The 19,733-nt window shown below is 37.4% G+C and overlaps 1 protein-coding gene across 25 annotated transcripts in view; it reads left to right on the forward strand.

The window, feature by feature from the left end:
- The window catches only part of ELAVL2 (ELAV like RNA binding protein 2), a 160,997-nt gene that overhangs the window by 134,246 nt on the left and 7,018 nt on the right, over positions 1 to 19,733 (forward strand). For all 25 annotated transcript variants that reach the window (XM_055092080.1, XM_034967260.2, XM_057298727.1 and 22 more), the window contains 2 exons: positions 11,825 to 11,978; positions 15,270 to 15,495. In XM_055092080.1, the coding sequence (XP_054948055.1) occupies positions 11,825 to 11,978; positions 15,270 to 15,495 (380 nt within the window). The remainder of the gene's footprint in view (positions 1 to 11,824; positions 11,979 to 15,269; positions 15,496 to 19,733) is intronic.

The following is a 19,733-nucleotide window of genomic DNA, read 5'->3' on the forward strand; positions in this document are numbered from 1 at the left end:
CAACTCACTGTTCTAGTGTTGTCGGTGTCCTACAGAAATCTTTATTCTGGCTCAGCTGGGCTCTTCATCATTCAATATGCAAGCCTAATTCTCCATTGCCTTGGATTATTCTCTGCCTACACGGCCCTCTAACCCTGTCATTTACAAAGTTTTATTTGGCCATAAAATAAATAAATAAAGTGGATAAAAATTTCTTCACTATACATTTCCTTTCTCATCTATTTGGTGGTCTGCTGTCTGAGGGCAACGGGATTTTTGTCTTTGGAGAGCAGCTTGCAGAAGGTTTTTATTTATAACCTCTGCATGAGGAAGTGTCTGTCTATTGCTTATAAGAGACAGTGAAGACCTGCTCTGTGTGCTCAAAGATGGAAAAAGTCACAGTTTAAGTGAAATTAAAAGTTGAAATTCTTGGAGGTTTTTCGTTTTGTTTTGTTTTTGTTTTAATGCCATTTTTAACTTTGGGTGTGTTTTTCAAAACTTGTTGGTAGGTGTCACTATACATTGAAGATATGGTCGGGTGAAGGATATGTAAAGGACTTAACAGCTTTTTTGTTTCATACAAAAACAAAGTTTTTTTATATATACATATTTTTTAAATTATACTTTAAGTTCTAGGGTACATGTGCACAACGTGCAGGTTTGTTATATATGTATACATGTGCCATGTTGGTGTGCTGCACCCATTAACTCATCATTTACATTAGGTATATCTCCTAATGCTATCCCTCCCCCCTCCCCCCACCCCACAACAGGCCCCGTTGTGTGATGTTCCCCACCCTGTGTCCAAGTGTTCTCATTGTTCACTTCCCACCTATGAGTGAGAACATGTGGTGAAAAACAAAGATTTAAGTAAAGGTATCCCGTTATGTGAGATTTTCTGCATAATGTCCACCTACCCGTCTCTTGTCTTATCCACTTCTCCTTTTCATGTACTTCTCTCTGTCAGATCATGGATGAAGAAGTGTATGAAAGTCCTAGGATGTTTAATTCACCAAAATTGGCTTGATGAGAACCTTTTTTCTTTTTTCACATTACCAACCGGTACTGGTTGTTTTTTATTCTAAGACACCTACAGTTTATTTATGCCAGCCAGTGTGTAGTCCTTCTTTAGTTTAACATTCTAACTCAGCATTTTAATCTGTTGACAGTGTCTTAGGCATACTAGATATTCAGATACTACACAAATTATATCTTAAGTACATTTTTGGAGATAAAGTTGCCATGGTTATCTTGATAGTATTGGCATCTGTTGGAGATGTCACTGGGTCAAGTTTCAGAATCTTGAAAGAATACTTAAGCCATTGCTGGAGAATGGGCTTCTAACAATTGAATGAGTATATCTGATTTTCTGCAAGCCAATTTAGCCTGCATTGTTTTCAGTGAAGCAGCAAAAGCCAAGTTATTTGGGCAAATGCCACAACTTCTAATCATCTTGCTTGAGAGGTACTTCAGAGCAACCTCCTAGCTGGGCGCGGTGGCTCACGCCTGTAATCCCAGCGCTTTGGGAGGCCGAGACGGGCGGCTCACGAGGTCAGGAGATCAAGACCATTCTGGCTAACACCGTGAAACCCCGTCTCTACAAAAATACAACAAAATTAGCCGGGCGTGGTGGCGGGCGCCTGTGTTCCCAGCTACTCGGGAGGCTGAGGCAGGAGAATGGTGTGAACCCGGGAGGTGGAGCTTGCAGTGAGCTGAGATCGTGCCACTGCACTCCAGCCTGGGTGACAGAGTTAGACTCTGCCTCAAAAAAGAAAAACCTCCTGCACGAGGCCATGGAATGTATACATTCAACAGGTATTAGAGTCCCTACTTGGCGGGTGGGACTATGTGAGATAGGCATCATATAAGACTTAGTTTCAACCCTCCCTCTAGAAGTATAAAATGTAGTAATACAAAAGCTTTGAATGGTAATACTATTAACTTGGGAGGAAGCTTTGAGGCAGTCTAGTTCTCTGGCCGTATTTAAGAAGGCTCAAAATACTGAGTACTGGCTAGTGAGTACTGAGATTTTTCTTTTAGTCTCTCGAATGTATTCATAGTATATTTAATGAAAGTGTCTAAAGTGAAAGTTTTATAGTGGTACTTGAGAGTGTAGCCTCTTCAGTATTTTTTTTTTTAACTGGGAAATCATATTGAATCATCAGGTGGCCGATTGCATGGTAGCTTGTAACACATTTCACATGCAGAAACATACCCATAACCTTCATCTCAAGATAGAAGTTATTCCATGAAGTTCGTTTATATTTCTACTACTGTCTATCTAAAAGAATCGCTCATTTTACGTTTTACTGGCTTAGGTTCAACAGGTCTCTACAAAAGAGAATTGAGGTAGTGAGAGGTTTAATATGTAGCAGCTTGATGGGAGAAATAAAATTTTGGGGCCTTAACTGTTGGCCCATTTATAGATGTTGAATGTTTGCTCTCTGTATGTCAGTAAGATAGCTCCTTCCTTATGTTCCCTCCATCCAGGCTGCAGGCTTCCCAGCACACTCATCTGCTGTCATCTTACAAAATATTTGGAATATTCAGGAATTAACTTTAATAATTATCACCATGGATTTGGAAGAAGCCTCATTTATATATGTGATTTTTGAACTGTTTCTGTGTTAGAGTGCATACATTGTTCTTGTGCCATGTCTCCTCCTCTGTGTCATCTTTCCTGACCTCAAAGATAATAGTATTCCTTGAGTTTTTGTTCCATAAATTGGGGATGATGAAGCTGCATAAACTTATTGGGAGGAGCAATTGAATTAACATATGTTACGTATCCAGAACAGTGTCTGGCACATGGTAAACAATAAGTGTTAGGAGCTATCATTATCTGAATTGTTTCCTATGTATGTATATAAAATGATGCTATGATTAAAACATTTATGGTTCCCCTGCTCTTTGCTAATAGTTTTATTGTTCCATTTAATACTTGTAAGGTTTCCATGAGGTAAGTACTGTGATTAACATCAAATTACAAATAAAGAGATAGAAGACCTAAGGAAATGATGAACTGGTAAGTAACAGAGCCAAGACCTGGACCTAGCTCTGTGTGACTCCATACCATATGTTTTTACTCCTTAACATCGGAGGGTTCTGGTCCAAACATTCCATCCTAACCACTAGTTTCATAGTATGCTGTGTAGTGGCCAGAACTTTACCAGTTACAGTGTATTCTCTTCTGCTTTGTATAATATATTTTTTAACCTGGTGCTAAGCTAACACGTGCTTGCCTCAGTTGCAGCCTATTCACATTACTTAGTATTTATAAATATTATGTGGCTAAATAAATGCAGGCTCATTTCCGAAGTTAAAAGTAAGGGAGTTAGCATTCTTAACCACTACTGAAAATTTTCTAATGCAGAGAGCTACCGGTAGGAATAGACTCTTTGGTGGTTACGCTGAAACTCCCATCTATTTTTTATACTACTTTAGTGTAATCACCTTCTAAAGTCTGAAAAGGCTAAGTGAAATATACAGGATTGGAAATGGAACATGGAACATTTTGATTGACAAGTTCCTGCTTAGACTTGGAATGGCTAGCCTACTGCCACTACCATAGTGAATTTGATTTCACTGCCTCCACCTCAGATGCTATATCCACTACCATTGCTCAGTTGCTTTATTTTCTGTTAAGTATCTCTGCAGGTAAAAAATTTAAGAAATGGTAAGGTATTTATGGCCTAAGTTGCATTTCAAGAATATCTTTACCATGTATCCCATTTGCCTTTACCAGCATGAGATGTCCTTGTTGAACCAACTTCATACTAGAACCAAGGAGAAACAACAATAAAAGGGCAGAAGTTATCTACCAGTTGTACTTTAATAAAAACGAGATGCCTGTCAGGGCAGCCTATTTAGACCCTCTTTGATACACATGGATGCAACTGTTTGGGTAGCATTTAATAAACCCCACTGAGTGCAGTGTAGTTTGTCAGAGGCTGTTTAAGATGTGTGAAAAAGGAGGTCTAATTTGTCAAGTCTGTAGTTGATGATCAGTTGCTTGATACAGTTCTTACAGCCAAAACACTTTTTATTTTTCTGTGGCTATTCAGTAGATTTATTATTGTCTTTAACAATGTCATAGGATCACTTATTTTTATGACATTACTTATTTATTCCTAGGTCGTCTTTAAGTTGAAGCTAAGATCAACTGCCTTGACTAATATTTAATGATGTTGCACTAAAACTTGAAAATTATATGAAAATGAGAATCTCCCCTAGTGTAAACAGCCAGTTGCCATTCTGTTTTCCTGTTAATTGGTTTGTAATTTTATAAAAGGGAGAGACACTATCAAAAAGATTCTAGCTATTGTAGGTTGGTACATTTTAATTGGTGAAAAGTACTAGTCTCAGGATTCTTAGTTTGATTTTTCTCTTCAACTCCCAAATAATTAGATTTTTTTCTCCAACATCTCCTAAATAATTCTCAGGCATTACTAGTAGAAGAAATATAATAACTGTCCTAAGACAGTTTTTTTGATGTGTTTTATTATTTCCTTATGTGTATACAAGAAAATATTCTATGTAGCAAAGCTAAGGTTCTTATTTTCTAGGAATAGCTCTTCTGATGTCTCCTTGGAAATGTCTGATTATTGTCCCAGTCACTGTCATTTCACAGGAAAATTTTATGATTTTGAAGACTGTGTTGCAGCTAATGATGTAATGGAAAATCCCGTGATGAAGAGCTAAGACCCCGAGTCCTACACCCAACTCTTTTTCTTTGTGTCTTTGAAAAAGTTGCTTCACCTTTCTGTGCCTCAGTCTTCCTATTTCCCAAATACAAAGAAATTGGACTAAATGATCACTGTATTTTCTTTTTGCTCCAAAATTAAGACTCCCCCCGCCCCACAGCCTCCTATCAGCACCATATTACTTTGTTGAAGATTGTGTCGCCTCTGGGGACTTGAACCCCCAATTTGAGAAATGAAATTTCATTTTTGAAATGTTTAATAGAATTTTCATTGTAGTCTGTACACAAAGTACCAATGCGTATAATGTTTGGTGTATGACAAAGATTGTGGCTTCTGTTAGCTTTTAAACAATATTTCAGAAATAAACTCTCAATTTAGTATGTGATTATAAATCATCTTCATTACAGTAAGTGTGTGGTAGTTACCAGGATGTACAAAGTAGGATGATGACAAGGTTTCTTATTTCAAGGGGTTAAGTCAGTCACAAGAAAGGGTTAAGAGATAAGTACATTTTGGTTAAGTCAGTATTTAAGAAAACAAGGCATATAATGCAGTGTGGGTGCAGGTAAGAGGCACCCAACTCAGATTGTAGTGGAGAGGACTGATTAGTGTTGACTTTAGGGACTAGGTGATACCCATGAGGTGTCTGAAATGACTGAAATTTAGCTGATTGGAAGGAGGGCAGCTTATTTTTAACACAGAGAAGTGAGAGCAGGAAGCTTGGAAAACTACCGAAGGTTTTTGTATACTTGTATGGAAGAGGTAGCCAGTGCTCTGACCATAAAGGAATAAGAATTCTAAAATTCATCTGAAAGTCTTAGGGAGCCCGTTAGGTAATTTAAGTTGAGGATGACATTATCAAATATATTCCATGGTATCTCTGAACTTCTCACTTGAATTAAAGCAATTGTTTCGTCTTAAAACATTCAACAGATCCAGTCACGATAAAATTTAAGGTTCTGTGTGTATTTTCCACTGATAATTTTCTAAATCCTATATTTTGGAATATCCGTTAAAGATAACTGCCCTAACCTTTAATACCTTTTATAAAATTTGCTGTTTGGATGTGATTATTTCTTTTAGCTCTAACTTTGCTGGAGCTAATACTTAATTTCTTATTGTTATCTTAGGCTTATTCATTTTCAATCCATTGTGAAATATGCCCTTCCTTATTGAAAACTTAATATTGGATACATGTATGCCTTGATGTGGGTTTGAGACTTGTTCCTGGTAGGAGTTTGAATTTAGAAGCAGATCAAAGTACACATCTTCCTTTTGGGTGAATTTTGAGGTCTCTGGCCTGAGTTGTGGTTAGAGATCCCCCTTCTTCTGTGTACTATACTTCTGAGCTCATTTGGAAGGTCCGATGTAGCCACCTGTCCAAATATCCATGATGCTGTCACAAGACCTTTGCTACTGCTTACTTAGAGCCTAGAGCTAACTTTTATTGAGTTATAGTGTCATTTTTCAGATAGTCCCACGAAGACTCCATCTTTAAAAAATATGAACAGCAATTAACTGTCCGTTTAAATAGGCATAACTGTGACCTTTCAGCTGGAGAGATTGAATGGAGCTTTTTGAAAAAAGTCTAAAGTGGCAAGTGTCTAATTTTCAGGTTTAATGTTTGTAGTCCTGGGTCAGTAATTGACAAGTGATAAAAGTTGTTCAGTGGTGATCTTAGCAGTGGGTGACTTCTCAAATGTTTTTAGCTTAAAAAAGAGGGAACTTCTTTGTTCATTTATAGACCTAATCACTTTAATCTATTGGTATTAATGTCCACTGTCACTGATCTTTCCATTGATGAATCAGAGAAACGAGAGCAGTTATGTGTTTGGACAAAAGCATTTAGAGGGACTTCTGATAGTGATGCACTGGGATTTTAAACATTGCTATGTACATTTAATAAAGTACTAATTCATAAGATGGTTTTGTTTCTTTGTATATTTTGATCAACTTGTGTTTGATAGCCCACTCTTAGTGTATGTGTTACTCATCTTTGTATGTTTAATGTATCATTAGTTTTAGCTGCTGATGAAGAAATGAGCTTTTAATTACAAGTAATAGGCTATATTTCAAACGGTTCCATTTTCAAGACATAATTCGATAAATATATTCTATCTTTATTTTGTCTAGTCTAGTCTTGTTTGTGAAGAACAATTTGAGAAGCCATGGGCCATTTACTTACCTGTAGTAGCAAGTACTTACTGCCTCCCCGTCCCTCCCCTTCCCTCATATAATCTCAGTATTGCTTGTCTTTGTTTATTATATCACTTGTAGCTTTTGTGAGAAATTCCAGAATAAACCTGAGTTTTAAATTGCTATCTTTGGAGTAGATTGGTGTTCAGTGTTGTACTCCCTGTATCATCTTTAAATATTTAAATTGCAGACTCTTTGGCTGCCTCTTAAATTAGATCCTTCACTTAGTAGTTTTGACATTTCATAACCTTGCTCCTCATGCATTAAATATTCACCTGTTTAAGTGGCAGTGAAAATTTAAAATCCAAACTCATATATTAATCCAGCAAATGGAAAATGGAGAACAGATTGCAGTGGAGAAAGAGGCTATTTTGACCTCAGTAGGACATATGCTAGAAGTCCATTATTTTGAAGCATTTCTAAATAGAATTTGTCATTTAAAGCGAACTCTTTTGGGCCTTCAAGGGAGTTTAGTCTTGTAGAACCAAAAAGATACTTAACATTTTCTGAAAATAGCCCCTGTATGATTCTGTAGGTGCATATGAAGGCACCTGTAAGATCTAAATCCACAGGAAAAAAAAAAATCGGAATGGAGAAGGTTGCTGGTAATGGTCAGATACAAAATTTAGTTTGGTAACTGATTTGAGTCTCCAGAGTGTGAGTCCTTATTCCACTATCAGCCTTCTTCCCACTTAGGTCTAAATACATTTTTTATTTATAATCTTTTTAGATGAAAGAAGAAATGTTTTCCAGGAAGGGAGGATTTTGATGACAGCGATATCCTTGATAGTGGAAGGGAAAGGAAGCTGTTTTAATTCCAAGAACAGTAAATAAAGGGATAGGGGTAGGACCTTGAGCCTTGGTCTGGGAGGAAGGAGAAGGCAATTACCCTTTCTTACACCTTTATTTCCTGAAAGTGAACGAAAATGGCATTGCTCACTCCTGAGAATTAGAAAGTAACAAAAATTAATTTAAAAATTCTAATGATGATGTGTAGTTTCTTTGGTTAATTGTAATTAGTGGCCACTTCTCTTTTCTTAGAAAAGATTAATAATAATAATAATAATAAAAATATTAATGGAGCCGGGCGTGGTGGCTCATGCCTGTAATCCCAGCACTTTGGGAGGCCGAGATGGGCTGATCACTTGAGGTCAGGCATTCGAGACCAGGCTGACCAACATGGTGAAACCCTGTCTCTAAAAAATACAAAAAAAGCCAGTGTGGTGGTACATGCCTGTAATCCCAGCTACTTGGAAGGCTGAGGCAGGAGAATAGCTTGAACCCGGGAGGCAGAGGTTACAGCGAGCCGAGATCACCCACTGCACTCCAGCCTGAGCAACAGAGTGAGACTCCGTCTCAAAATAATAAAAAGTGGAATAACTTTCAACTAATTTCTAGAAACATCCTGTTTTCTGTCTGTGGCCAGTTTCTCTGTGTATGCCTTTAAGAAACAGCCAGGATTCATTTAATTTTTCCTAACTCAGAACAAGTGAACTGAAACACTCACTTACCATAGTATTATTGAAGGAAAACTGGATGAGGAGACCAGGACACAGAAAGAGAAACATCAGAGTTTGAACCCAGAATTCAACACTAGTTGTGTATAACCTTAGGCATGTTATTTACCTTGTCTGTGCCTGTTTCCCCAGCTATAAAATACTAATGTGTATGCTGCCTACCTCATGGGGTTGTTGTGAGGCACAGACAAAATACTGTAGTTTGTGAAAATGCCTTGTAAATGGTGAAGTCTCATAATGCCCTAAATGTAAGTTTAACATTAAACATTGTTACCAACGTAAGTTTATATATAATCTAATCACTCCTGTCCTGCCTGTGGTAGTGGAAAATGGTTCTTTGACAATGTCACTGAAAGATACTGTTTTTGAGAAGGTTTGTCTTGGAGCCTTTTTAATGTGGCTGGGAACTAAAGATACAATATAAACTGAAGAGTGGACATTGGGGAAAAAAAATCACATAACTGACCTAGGTATGTTTTCAAAGCCTTTATATAAGCATTAAATATAAACCCATTTTCCTAAATATATTTTAGGATGACTTTTAAGACACACCACCTACACTCATCTGAATTGCACAAAGCAGTGAATGTCACTGCATGAGTAAATTGTTCTAGAACACTGTAATGGACCCAGGTTTCTCTCTACTTTAATGGGCTGGGCATTTACCTAAATTTTCAGATGCATGTAGAGGTAAATAATATTTATAATGTCACATAGATTAGGCTCTGAAGCTTTTCATGTGGATTAGAAATTATTTAATTATTCCTAATAGCCATATAAAGAAGGTAGAATTGTGGTAATAGGCTTGAAGAACTTAGTTCTAAGTTCACAGAACTGGTTATGAATTAAACCTAGTTTTGAGCCCAGGCACACCGATTAGCTGTTACCTTTAACCACATTTCCACTGCCTCCTGTGACACTTGATCTCATGCAGAGCCTGTCACCTGCTGCTGGTTGCTTCGTCAGTCATTGGAAGTTAGCCTCCTTGGAGAATGTGTAGATGCCTGCCCTGGAGCCCATGGGACATGGCTGTTCATAATGGGAGTACTTCAGTCACATGATCTGGAACAGAGTAACAGCTGACTTGTTGGGTGCTCCCTCCTGTGGAAAAAAAAGCCATAGAATCCTAGATAGGGATGCACGTCCCAGCTGGTGAGGTTTCACCTTTTCTGGATAATTGAGAATCTTACACGAGAAAAGAAATTAAGTTTTCATTGATTCATATTACTGAATGCATATATAATTCATTGGCCTTGTTTCATCAGTTTATAGCAATCCCAAGATTTGATTCCATCTAAGTTACATTAATCACTTGAAATTGGCCACTTGTTCTTCACTTACATTTAAGTTCCCCAGTCTTCATTGTTCTTAAGTATTTAGGCATAGAGAAAACAAATAGCGTATGAATAGTTATGTATGTTTTCTCCACCACTATTCCAAATTCCTTGTTTCTTCTGTAGGACAGGACAGTGCTAATATCACTTCCAAACATAGCCTTTGGAACAACAGGTATATTTTCACTTGTTAATGAGCAAACGGTTTGAATAAAGAAGAGTATTAAATGTTAACACCATTGGGGCAGGGGTGTGAAAGATAACGAGGTCTTTATAAAGTAGTATAAAATGTGGCTTATATTTTTTTCTGGAAAGCCAAGAAAAAGTGGCAACAGAGAGCTGTGGGCACAATTCAGATTATGGGGGAAATGTTTGGTGCTTCATACTAAAAGTTATTTAAGTATTAGTGTAAATTGGGAAAGTTTGTTGTTAACTGGATTAAAGGTGGGTACCAATAATAAAATGAGCAGGCAGTAGTTATCACTTTACCTCAGCAAATCAATCCCAGACACATTGACCATTTTTAGTAATAATCTGAGGATGGCGTATATTGTGAAATTTCTGTCCCTTGAAGTAGGCTAGTCCAGAATATTACAGCTAAACCAAAGGGAATGCGATCAGGAATAGCTCATGAGACTAAATGTTGGCAAAGATAGGTTACAGGCAGAGAGTCATCAATTACAATTGGGGCAGGAGATCTGGATGACTTGAACTGACCCTTAAATGCTCTGGTTCAGTAAGCCGTTGTGGATCTGCATGATCAATGGGGTATTATTGGATGGGCTTTACTCACCAAATGTGTTAGCATCTATCACATGTCAGGCACTCACTAGGCATTGAGGATACGGTGATGACCAAGAATGATGTGGTTTCTTCCCTCACAGAGTTTACATGAGGAATGATGATTATAAACAAATACATGCAGACCTATTTTGTCTTTCGTCCTTGTGGGATTTTGTATACCGTATCTCAAAGACATGAAACTTTTTGAAAGTACATACAGTGGCAGGCAAAGTTAATTATAGGGACTTAAGACCTTTTGAAAATCAAGGTTAAAAAGACCTGTGGATGAGAAGACAACAGACAAAGGATAATGAGGGCTTGTTCACACATTCAAATTTCTGGGAATTTATGGACAATCATACAGCATATATCAAAAGAGCGTACTTACTGATAAGGGTGAATTTTTTTTTAGAAATGTAGCACTACCACCCACACAGATGTGAGAGGCTAGAAAACAAAAATGTCTCCATGAATTTGGAATCTTTAAGCTTAGAATGACTGGGCCTAAATCCCTATTCTAGAGCAGGTGTTCCCAACCCCTGGCCATGGACCCATACCAGTCCGTGGCCTGTTAGGAACCAGTGCACACAGCCAGAGGTGAGCAGCAGGTGAGCCAGCATTATTGCCCAAGCTCCACCTCCTGTCAGATTAGCTGCAGCATTAGATTCTCATCAGGGCACAAACCCTATTTTGAACTGCACATGCAAGGAATCTAGATTGTGCGGTTTTTATGAGAATCTAATGCATCCCCCACCATGGTCCATGGAAAAATTGTCTTCCACAAAACCAGTCCCTGGTACCAAAAAGGTTGGGGACCACTGCTGTAGGGGATTGGCCCCACAGAAGACAGCCTATTATTGTGAACAGTACTGTGCTGCATGCACCACTGGTCTGTTTTAAGAACTTTAAATTTTAGTGAATTAAAACTGGACTAAAGGTGGGTACCAATGATAAAATGAGCAGGCAGTTGTTAAATCACTATACCTCCGCAAATTGATCCCAGACCCATTGACCATTTTTAGTAATAATCTGGAGGATGGGATATATTGTGAAATTTCTGTCCCTTGCAGTAGGCTAGTCCAGCATATTACAGATACTTTTCCCTGTCCACCTAGGGGAGAGGGAATGGGAATACTACTACCCATTTGTCTAGAATTTTCCTGGAAATGAATAAAGCAGTTAGCACCTGACTTGCTTGAACTTCAGTGTTCTATGCTGTTCATGGGAAAGTTACCGAGGCAGTTTTTGAGTTTCTAAAGGGAGGTGGGTGAGTGAGCGTGCATGTACATTTAATTTTATTTTCCTTTTCCAGGTTTCCTATGCTCGCCCAAGTTCAGCTTCTATCAGAGATGCAAATTTATATGTCAGCGGACTTCCAAAAACAATGACCCAGAAGGAGTTGGAACAGCTTTTTTCACAATATGGACGCATTATTACTTCTCGTATTCTTGTCGACCAGGTCACTGGTAAGTAGACAGCCACTCTGGACAGTCTTTCTCTGTCTCTGACTAGCAGATTGTGAAATACTCTGTCTTTCCATGTAGCAGTCTTGCTTCTAGAACATATCAAAGGTATATGTGGGCCAGAAAATGCAATTTTCTGCTGGAATTGTTCATAAATATGCATGGATAAGAATAGATTGTGGAGTATAGTGAGCGTGCTTGAGTCATTTCCACCCTGAAGGTGCAGGATTGAAGCCTGTTTCATGGCTTGTAATAAATTTATAGATGCTATAATCTTCATTTCCAAGCCACTGTGTGATAAAAGCCCCCATCCTGCTTATAAAGTACTAATAAACAACCTTTCTTTTGTCAAAAAGCGAAGTTTAATGCAGCGGTATGCAGCTAGTTCTCCAAGGGAGGATTACACTACATCCACACTGGTAATTGCTGTTCAGGCTGTTTTCCAGGTTCATGCTGTGCTGTATGGGCCTATGTAAGAGTTTGAAATTTTGAATGTTAAAAATTTATTTTATTCCTAATATCACTGTTAGCCCAACTGAAATGGGAAGACTAAAATGTTCATTAAAACTCCTGAATGTAAGGGAGTTGTTCTGCCAAATCTTAGTTTAAAAAGCTATAGCAATATAGATTTGATTATGAATTTTAAAAATTAAATACAGATACAATTTTCTATTATAAAAGCAATACTTGGCCAGGCACAGTGGCTCATGCCTATAATCCAAGCACTTTGGGAGGCCAAGGTGGGCGGATCACCTGAGGTTGGGAGTTCAAGACCAGCCTGACCAACATAGAGAAGCCCCATCTCTACTAAAAATACAAAATTAGCTGGGTGTGATGGCGCATGCCTGTAATCCCAGGTACTCAGGAGGCTGAGGCAGGAGAATCACTTGAACCCCAGAGGCGGAGGTCACGGTGAGCTGAGATCATGCCATTGCACTCCAGCCTGGGCAATGGGCAACAAGAGCAAAACTCCATTTCAAAAAATAAGTAAAAAATAAAATGAAAGCAATACTTGTTCTTTAGGAAACAGTTAAAAAATAGAGAAACATTGTGAGGAGGAAATATTAGCTGTAGTACCATAGACTGAAGCAGCCACATGAAGATTTGTGAGGTTGTTTTTGTTTGTTTTTTTAAGGTAGCTTTTCTCCTCACTGTTTGTTTCTCTCCCCTCCACCCGCATAATAATAATACCTTGGAGGCATGTTGTATATTACAATGTCTAATTCTTTTAAAGCAGTGACTTCAGAAGAAAATTGAGCCAGATTTTTCATTCATCAAGTGAAGATCCATTTAGTTGATCTGAATCTAATCACAGGAGCCCATATTACCTGCCTCTGTGTTGTTAATTGGTTTCATAGGAAGCACCACCTTTAGAGTTCTGAGTAGAGAGAGCTAGCACTACATGCATGCCTGGGAGAATAGCCTACAGATTTTGCTGTCATGAGACTATTTAGTCAAGTGAGAGTATATAAAATACAGCCTCCTTAACTGTGTTAGTTAATTCATAATACTTATACATTGCCACCCTGTGTTGTTATCACATAGACTAATAATGGTGTTAAATAGAAATCCAGGCCTAGAAATAAAGATGAATTTGTTCAAAGCAACAAAAATATTTTTTATTTCATTTGTGCTTTCTAATTCATTCATTCTGAGATCTTGTGAATTGAGAGTAGGTTTCACCTGTGACACAAAGTGCGTCTCATCTTTTACCTGCTAGTCCATCACAGGTGGACCTAGCTTGTTTTAGTCAGCGGTTCTCAAGTATGTCCCGCACCTGCAGTATCAGCAGTCTTCTGGAACCCTGCTAAAAATGCAAATTCTTGGGCTTCATTCAGAACCTACTGAATAAATCTCTGAGGGTGAGCCACAGGTTGTTCTTACGTATGCTTAAGTAGGAGGACCACTGATTTAGGTGACTCTAGCTGTGTAGAGGCTGTTTTTTTTTTGCTAATCTGATGCTTTTCTAATAGAACAGCTAAATTCTAGAGGTTATTAATTCTTAATAGGCGCTAGTAGATAAGTGAAAGGATTTGCTATCATTTCACTATTTATTCTTCATACTTAAGACTTTCAAAGGGAACCTACTCAATTTACCTGAAATGAAAAATGAAACCCTGCAATTTTCTTATTCAGCCATCAGGTGGTAATAATGTGCAATGCATGCTCTTTAAATAGAAAAGGTAAAGTGATAGGGGCTGTCTTAGATACGCATATGTGGAAAAAATGCTTTATCTACATTAGAAAATTCTTAGTCATTGACCTTACACGGTATTAATTTTAAAGCAAGTAGACCTTCTTTCTTTTTTTTTTTTAAGCTCCTCCAAGTATGATGGTCCAGTGCTCATTTACTTGCCAAAAAAAATTTCCCTGCCACTGCTTATCTCATGATGACCAGCTGTGGCCACCCCACTAGCCAGTTCACGCTAATTAAATGGAATAAGCTGGGTTTCCCTCTACAATTTTTCATAACCTGGAAAGGTTCTTGGCTATCCTTTCCCATTTGTGTCTTTCACACTGGGGAGAATGTGGGGCAGGGAGTGATCTTCTGTAGTCAGGAGTGATGCTGCTGAGGTCAGAAAGCTTTGATGCTTTACTTCTAGAAATTTATTTATTTTTAAAATCTACGTCTTTTCTTTTTCTCCATATAATGTTTTTCTGTAATAAAATATAGCTAGTCAGAAGCACAAGAGAGCTTCAGAGAACTGGAAGAGCATTTTCAGGCATTTTTTTCCTAAAGGACCTGTATCCTATCAATATTATTAAGCTGAATATATTATTTAAAATTTCAACCGAAATGTCTTTCTACCACAGTGTATGTATTTTTAGCATAGCTTTGTAGCATTTTTAGCAAATTCTTCTTTCTGTTCTCCTTGTTTCAAGGACAGGAACTACTGTGTCCCTCATTTCTGAGCTGCTTATCCAATAGCACAATTTGAAAAATGGAACTCCGGTACACTGTTGACATTAAAAGAGTGTACGGGAGGGAGGTGGGAGAGAGAGAAAACATGGACATGCTTGTGTTTTCTTGTCTTAGCTGATTGGAATGCATGTGATAATGGGTACTCAGATTATGTAAGTGACACGAATATTTCTAAAAATGCAAAATTGTGATTCTAAACTGAATGGCTAGTAAGTAAAGGGGAAAGTTTCCTCCTGGTGTGATTTTGTGGGAAATGTTACATGTAGGTGAAAACATGTTCTTGAGAAGGAAAAATTAATGTGTCCTTTCTTCTCTCCTTCCCTTCTCCTTCTGTTCCCTCTTTTCCAAATCTTTACTCAAATCTACCATAGGCATATCAAGGGGTGTAGGGTTTATTCGATTTGACAAGCGAATTGAGGCAGAAGAAGCTATCAAAGGCCTAAATGGCCAGAAACCTCCCGGTGCCACGGAGCCAATCACTGTAAAGTTTGCTAATAACCCAAGCCAAAAAACCAATCAGGCCATCCTTTCCCAGCTGTACCAGTCTCCAAACAGAAGGTATCCAGGACCGCTAGCTCAGCAGGCACAGCGTTTTAGGTAAGTCTGGTTTGGTTCTTGTGCCCAGCTACTAAACTGAAAGAGAATACTCAGGTTTACTGTCCAGTACTTTTATTGACAGGATCTCTGGTTTGCTTTTGTCAGTGTTGGTGGTTTTATTACTATTAATTTTTCATCTCCATGGGCACAGAGAGAATCTACTTGAGGAATAGTGTCTTTTGCTAATATTGAAGGTGGGGACCAAAGGACAGTAACCTACAGCAGTGATTCTTAACCAAGGGTGGTTTTGGCCTCCCAGGGAACATTTGGCAATGTCTAGAGGTATTCATGTTGGCACAACTTGTGGGGGTGCTACTAGCATGTAATGGTAGAGGTCAGGGATGCTGCTAAGCTCCTGCAATGTACAACATAGCCCCAGCAACAGGAAGTTACCCGGTCCAAAGCACCAATAATGCTGTGGTTGAGAAATTCTAATCTGTAGCTTTCTGGGGTTATCTGAATTGTTTCCAGGGCTTCAGATTTCCTTTTTTTTTTTTTTCTTAAAGGATTTTATTCTCATGTGTCAATTTTTAGGTCAAGCTGTTTCTGTTACTTCACTTTATAGTATGTGTACCATTAAGGGTATATAACCTATGTGACTACGTGAAGTTTCTACAAATGAGTTCCTCTCTTCCTTTTCAAAATTGTTTACAAACAGGTTGGCAGACTTTCTCTGTACAGTACCAGATAGTAAATATTTAACTTTATGGGTTATGGTCACTGTTGCATCTGTCTTGTTTTTGTTTTTAAACAACCTGTTAAAAATGTAAAAGCCATTCTTAGCTTATAGCCCATACAGCAACAGGTGGGAGGCAGTCTCCATTTGGCCTGTCGGTTGTAATTTACTGACCTCTCTGTAGTTCATAGAATGACCGTGGCTTTAGCCCAAAGAAGACACTATCTCACTGACAGGTGTACATATGCTAACTGTTTAAGTTTTATTCTGATCCTGGGATAACAAACCAGGAGTCATTCAAAAAATCTCTAATCTGTATGTGAGAAGAACAATGACTTTAAGAAGTTAAGCAGAGCAGAGAGTTTTTGGTTTCATAAGCAAGTCATGCAGTTTTTATTTTCCAGGACATTTTTAAATATCCTTTTTGGCCATATGGTATACTATACCCAGAATGCTATCTAACCCCACACTGATTTTTAAAAATTATTTCCAAGTGCATATCAATTTTATTTATTTCATTCATGGGACAGAATAGTTAATTACCAAAAATATAATCACAAATATAACCTAATAAGATCAGGAGTTATGTTTTCTAGCTTAAATCTATGCATTTATTTTTTTCATTGGAATATTTGCAGTGCTGAAGAGAGTGGAGATAAAATCAGTTAAAATAGCTCCTTTTAAAAAAATACTAAATTATGTTGCTTGAGATATGAGAAGGAAATTTGTTATGAATGCCACATTAAATTTCAACTTAAGTTGGCCTTTGCTGTGGGAGAAGAGGTGGTACTGTCAAAAGCATTGAGCCTTGTACTTCATGCTCTGCTGTGAGGAAAAGGCATTGGTATTAAAAAAAAAAAAAAAAAAAAAAAAACCTTTGCCACCTTTGACTTCCCATGGTAGTGGTGATCAGACTAGTGTGGGAGATGCGTGGGGCTGCCTGATGCTTGCCTTTGTGGAGAAAGAAGTCTCACAAAGAAAGCCCTTTTTCAGCTCTGCACATAGGTTTCCTCTGTGACATCTTAAGTGAATAATATATGTATAAATATACTTTTTTAAATTGCAAACGTAGGATGAACAAGCCTGAAGGAATTTTACAGGTATTTCCTAGGCAGCTTGTCCAGTTAATTTCAGAGCTCTTTGGGGCCTTGAAAATGATCTCGAGTTTAGATAGAACAAAGTTCTTCATAATGTATTGGTTGATTTTTAACATTGTGAAGTTATAAAATGTTTGCTGTTAGTGGAAAGCTATATTAGCTACTTTTTTTTTCCAGATTGAAGCAATGGTTTTGTTTGATAGTTATTAAGTAAAACAAAGTTCTTAGAATCAAGATTGAATTCTTAGGAAGATTGAGAAGACAGGATTTGGGAGAGTGCCTGATTATTGAAATGGCAAGGCTTGTAGGTGACTCAGGTGCTAGGTTGTTGATGGGTGTCAGCCCTTAGGTTTACCTAGCCTCCATCCCTGCAGGCTCTGTGCTTTTTATTTTTGGTTGAGTAAAGCTTTACAGGATGTTCTTATGGTCAAATTTAATTATCTTTTTCTGGCCCATTCTGTGTTTTTATCTTTTAGTACCATATGTTATCATTAACTTGAAAATTCTTTTTCCTTCACTCCTATAGAAAGACATTTTGGAAGAAGAGAATAAGAGATTGTCAGTTGTAAGGGAAACTTGGTTTCAGAAAATGGGAGAAATTGTTATTCTCTCTTCAGATTTTTAACTGTTGTCCCATTCACCCCATTTCTCATTCCTCCCATGATCCCTGTCCAGATAATAAAATATGAACGAGTTAGTGTGCTCAGAGATAGTGTTTGATCTAGATTGGGTGTGTTGGAAGAAATCAGATTTCAGGTTTAACCTGATGTTTGATGCTTTTCTTTAATACAGTATATTGAACTTGGTTGTCATTATCTTGATTTCCGCCCCACTCCCCCTTCTTCTTTCACCTGATAAAGAAACTTGAATTAAGGGCTTGCTTTTTTCGTTGGTATTTTGCTGTTTTCTGTAGTTCGAGTCTAAATCATCACACAGATCGATTTAGTCCCTGATATTTGTGTTTTAATGCTCTTGCCTTGAGTTTTTGTCACCTTTCAGCAGATATGTAGAAAATTTCTCACTGTATTTTTATGTTCTCATAGTACCTTGGGAGTTGAGAGAGATTGAGCAATAAAAGTTATATGTATTATAGTCAAGAATACTTTTAATAATCATAAAGTATGAGCCATATCTTTTATGGTCAAAAAACTTAAAAATCCATGTAATAAGGGTTAAGTTTAAAGGTGGGTTTGTGAGGTTTATGGCTTAGTCAACCTATGTGAATAATTAGAGAATTATTGTAATATGAGCACTGCTGGTCTAATACGCTTATTTAATTGACTGCAGTTTTCAAAATAGGACAAGCCTTATTTATTTGGATGGATGGTGTAATTCAAGCCCCTTAAGTATATTCTTGGGACATGATATCAGAATTAAACTTTAAGCCAAATTTTTTCATGTTCTTTTCTGTGAAACAGCTTTAATTTTATTGAATATGATCTAGTGTAATGACCTGTGTGCCTGCTTCTATGAGCCTTTATGCATTTTTTAAAAAGCCTTTTAAATCAGCACTTGAGTTGCCTTTAAGGCATGACGTACTGGTTGCATTATCACAATTTCCTTTTGGAAGAAACCGGTATCAATCCCCTTGAATACTTTTCCTCTTTCTTAGAGGACAGATGATACCATCTAATTGAATAAGGCAGTAAGGCAGTAAGAAGATGATCTTGTTGTGGATAATTTCCAAGCAGTTCTTGGTTGGCGCTTTGGAGAGATTTTGATAATCATTTGTGGGATTCCGAGTATATTTTCTTACCCATCAATAACTTATCTTCCTATTTTTATTTCTGACTTTAATCGGGTTCACATTTCCCCTTACTTACATGTAGGCCTTCCCATAGTCCATCAGCTAATTTTTTTAGAAATTAGGCAGGTACTTTATTTTCATTTTCTACTTATAAACACCTAGCTTTAAAATAGGAATGATCTGATACATGGTTCTGTTCAAAATTTTGACAGGTTATAATTGGAGCTTTGGTCCTGTTGATAGAAAAATGTTTATACACATCTCTCTCCTATGTGCGTTTTTCATAAATTACATATGTACATGGGCGTGTGCTATTCATTAAATTATAAACTCTAATCAAACATAAAAAAGGATAAAGATGAGACAATCTATATTAAATGTCTTGCTAATTACTATACTGGTTGGCTTCATTTTCCATGTACCTAATATCTTAATAAATGTCTTTTAAAGCAAGACCATAAAATAATTTCAGATATCTCATCTGACTTCATGTGATGCATGTTGGATTATCTTGTGTCTAACCTTATAATGTAGCTTGTACTAAGAGTAGGAGAAATAATCGGCTCTCCCTTTCCTTATTTACTTGTATTTCCCTTACTGGTACCATTCTTTACTCTGATTTATATTTGTAGTAATCTTTTTTTAAGTTACTTTTTCTTTAAATGGAGGTCATTTTAATTAAAGCAGGTTATCCAGTCTAATCCTCCATATCTGCTTG

Source organism: Pan paniscus, chromosome 11 (assembly GCF_029289425.2).
Source record: "Pan paniscus chromosome 11, NHGRI_mPanPan1-v2.0_pri, whole genome shotgun sequence".
Classification (NCBI taxonomy): Eukaryota; Metazoa; Chordata; class Mammalia; order Primates; family Hominidae; genus Pan; species Pan paniscus.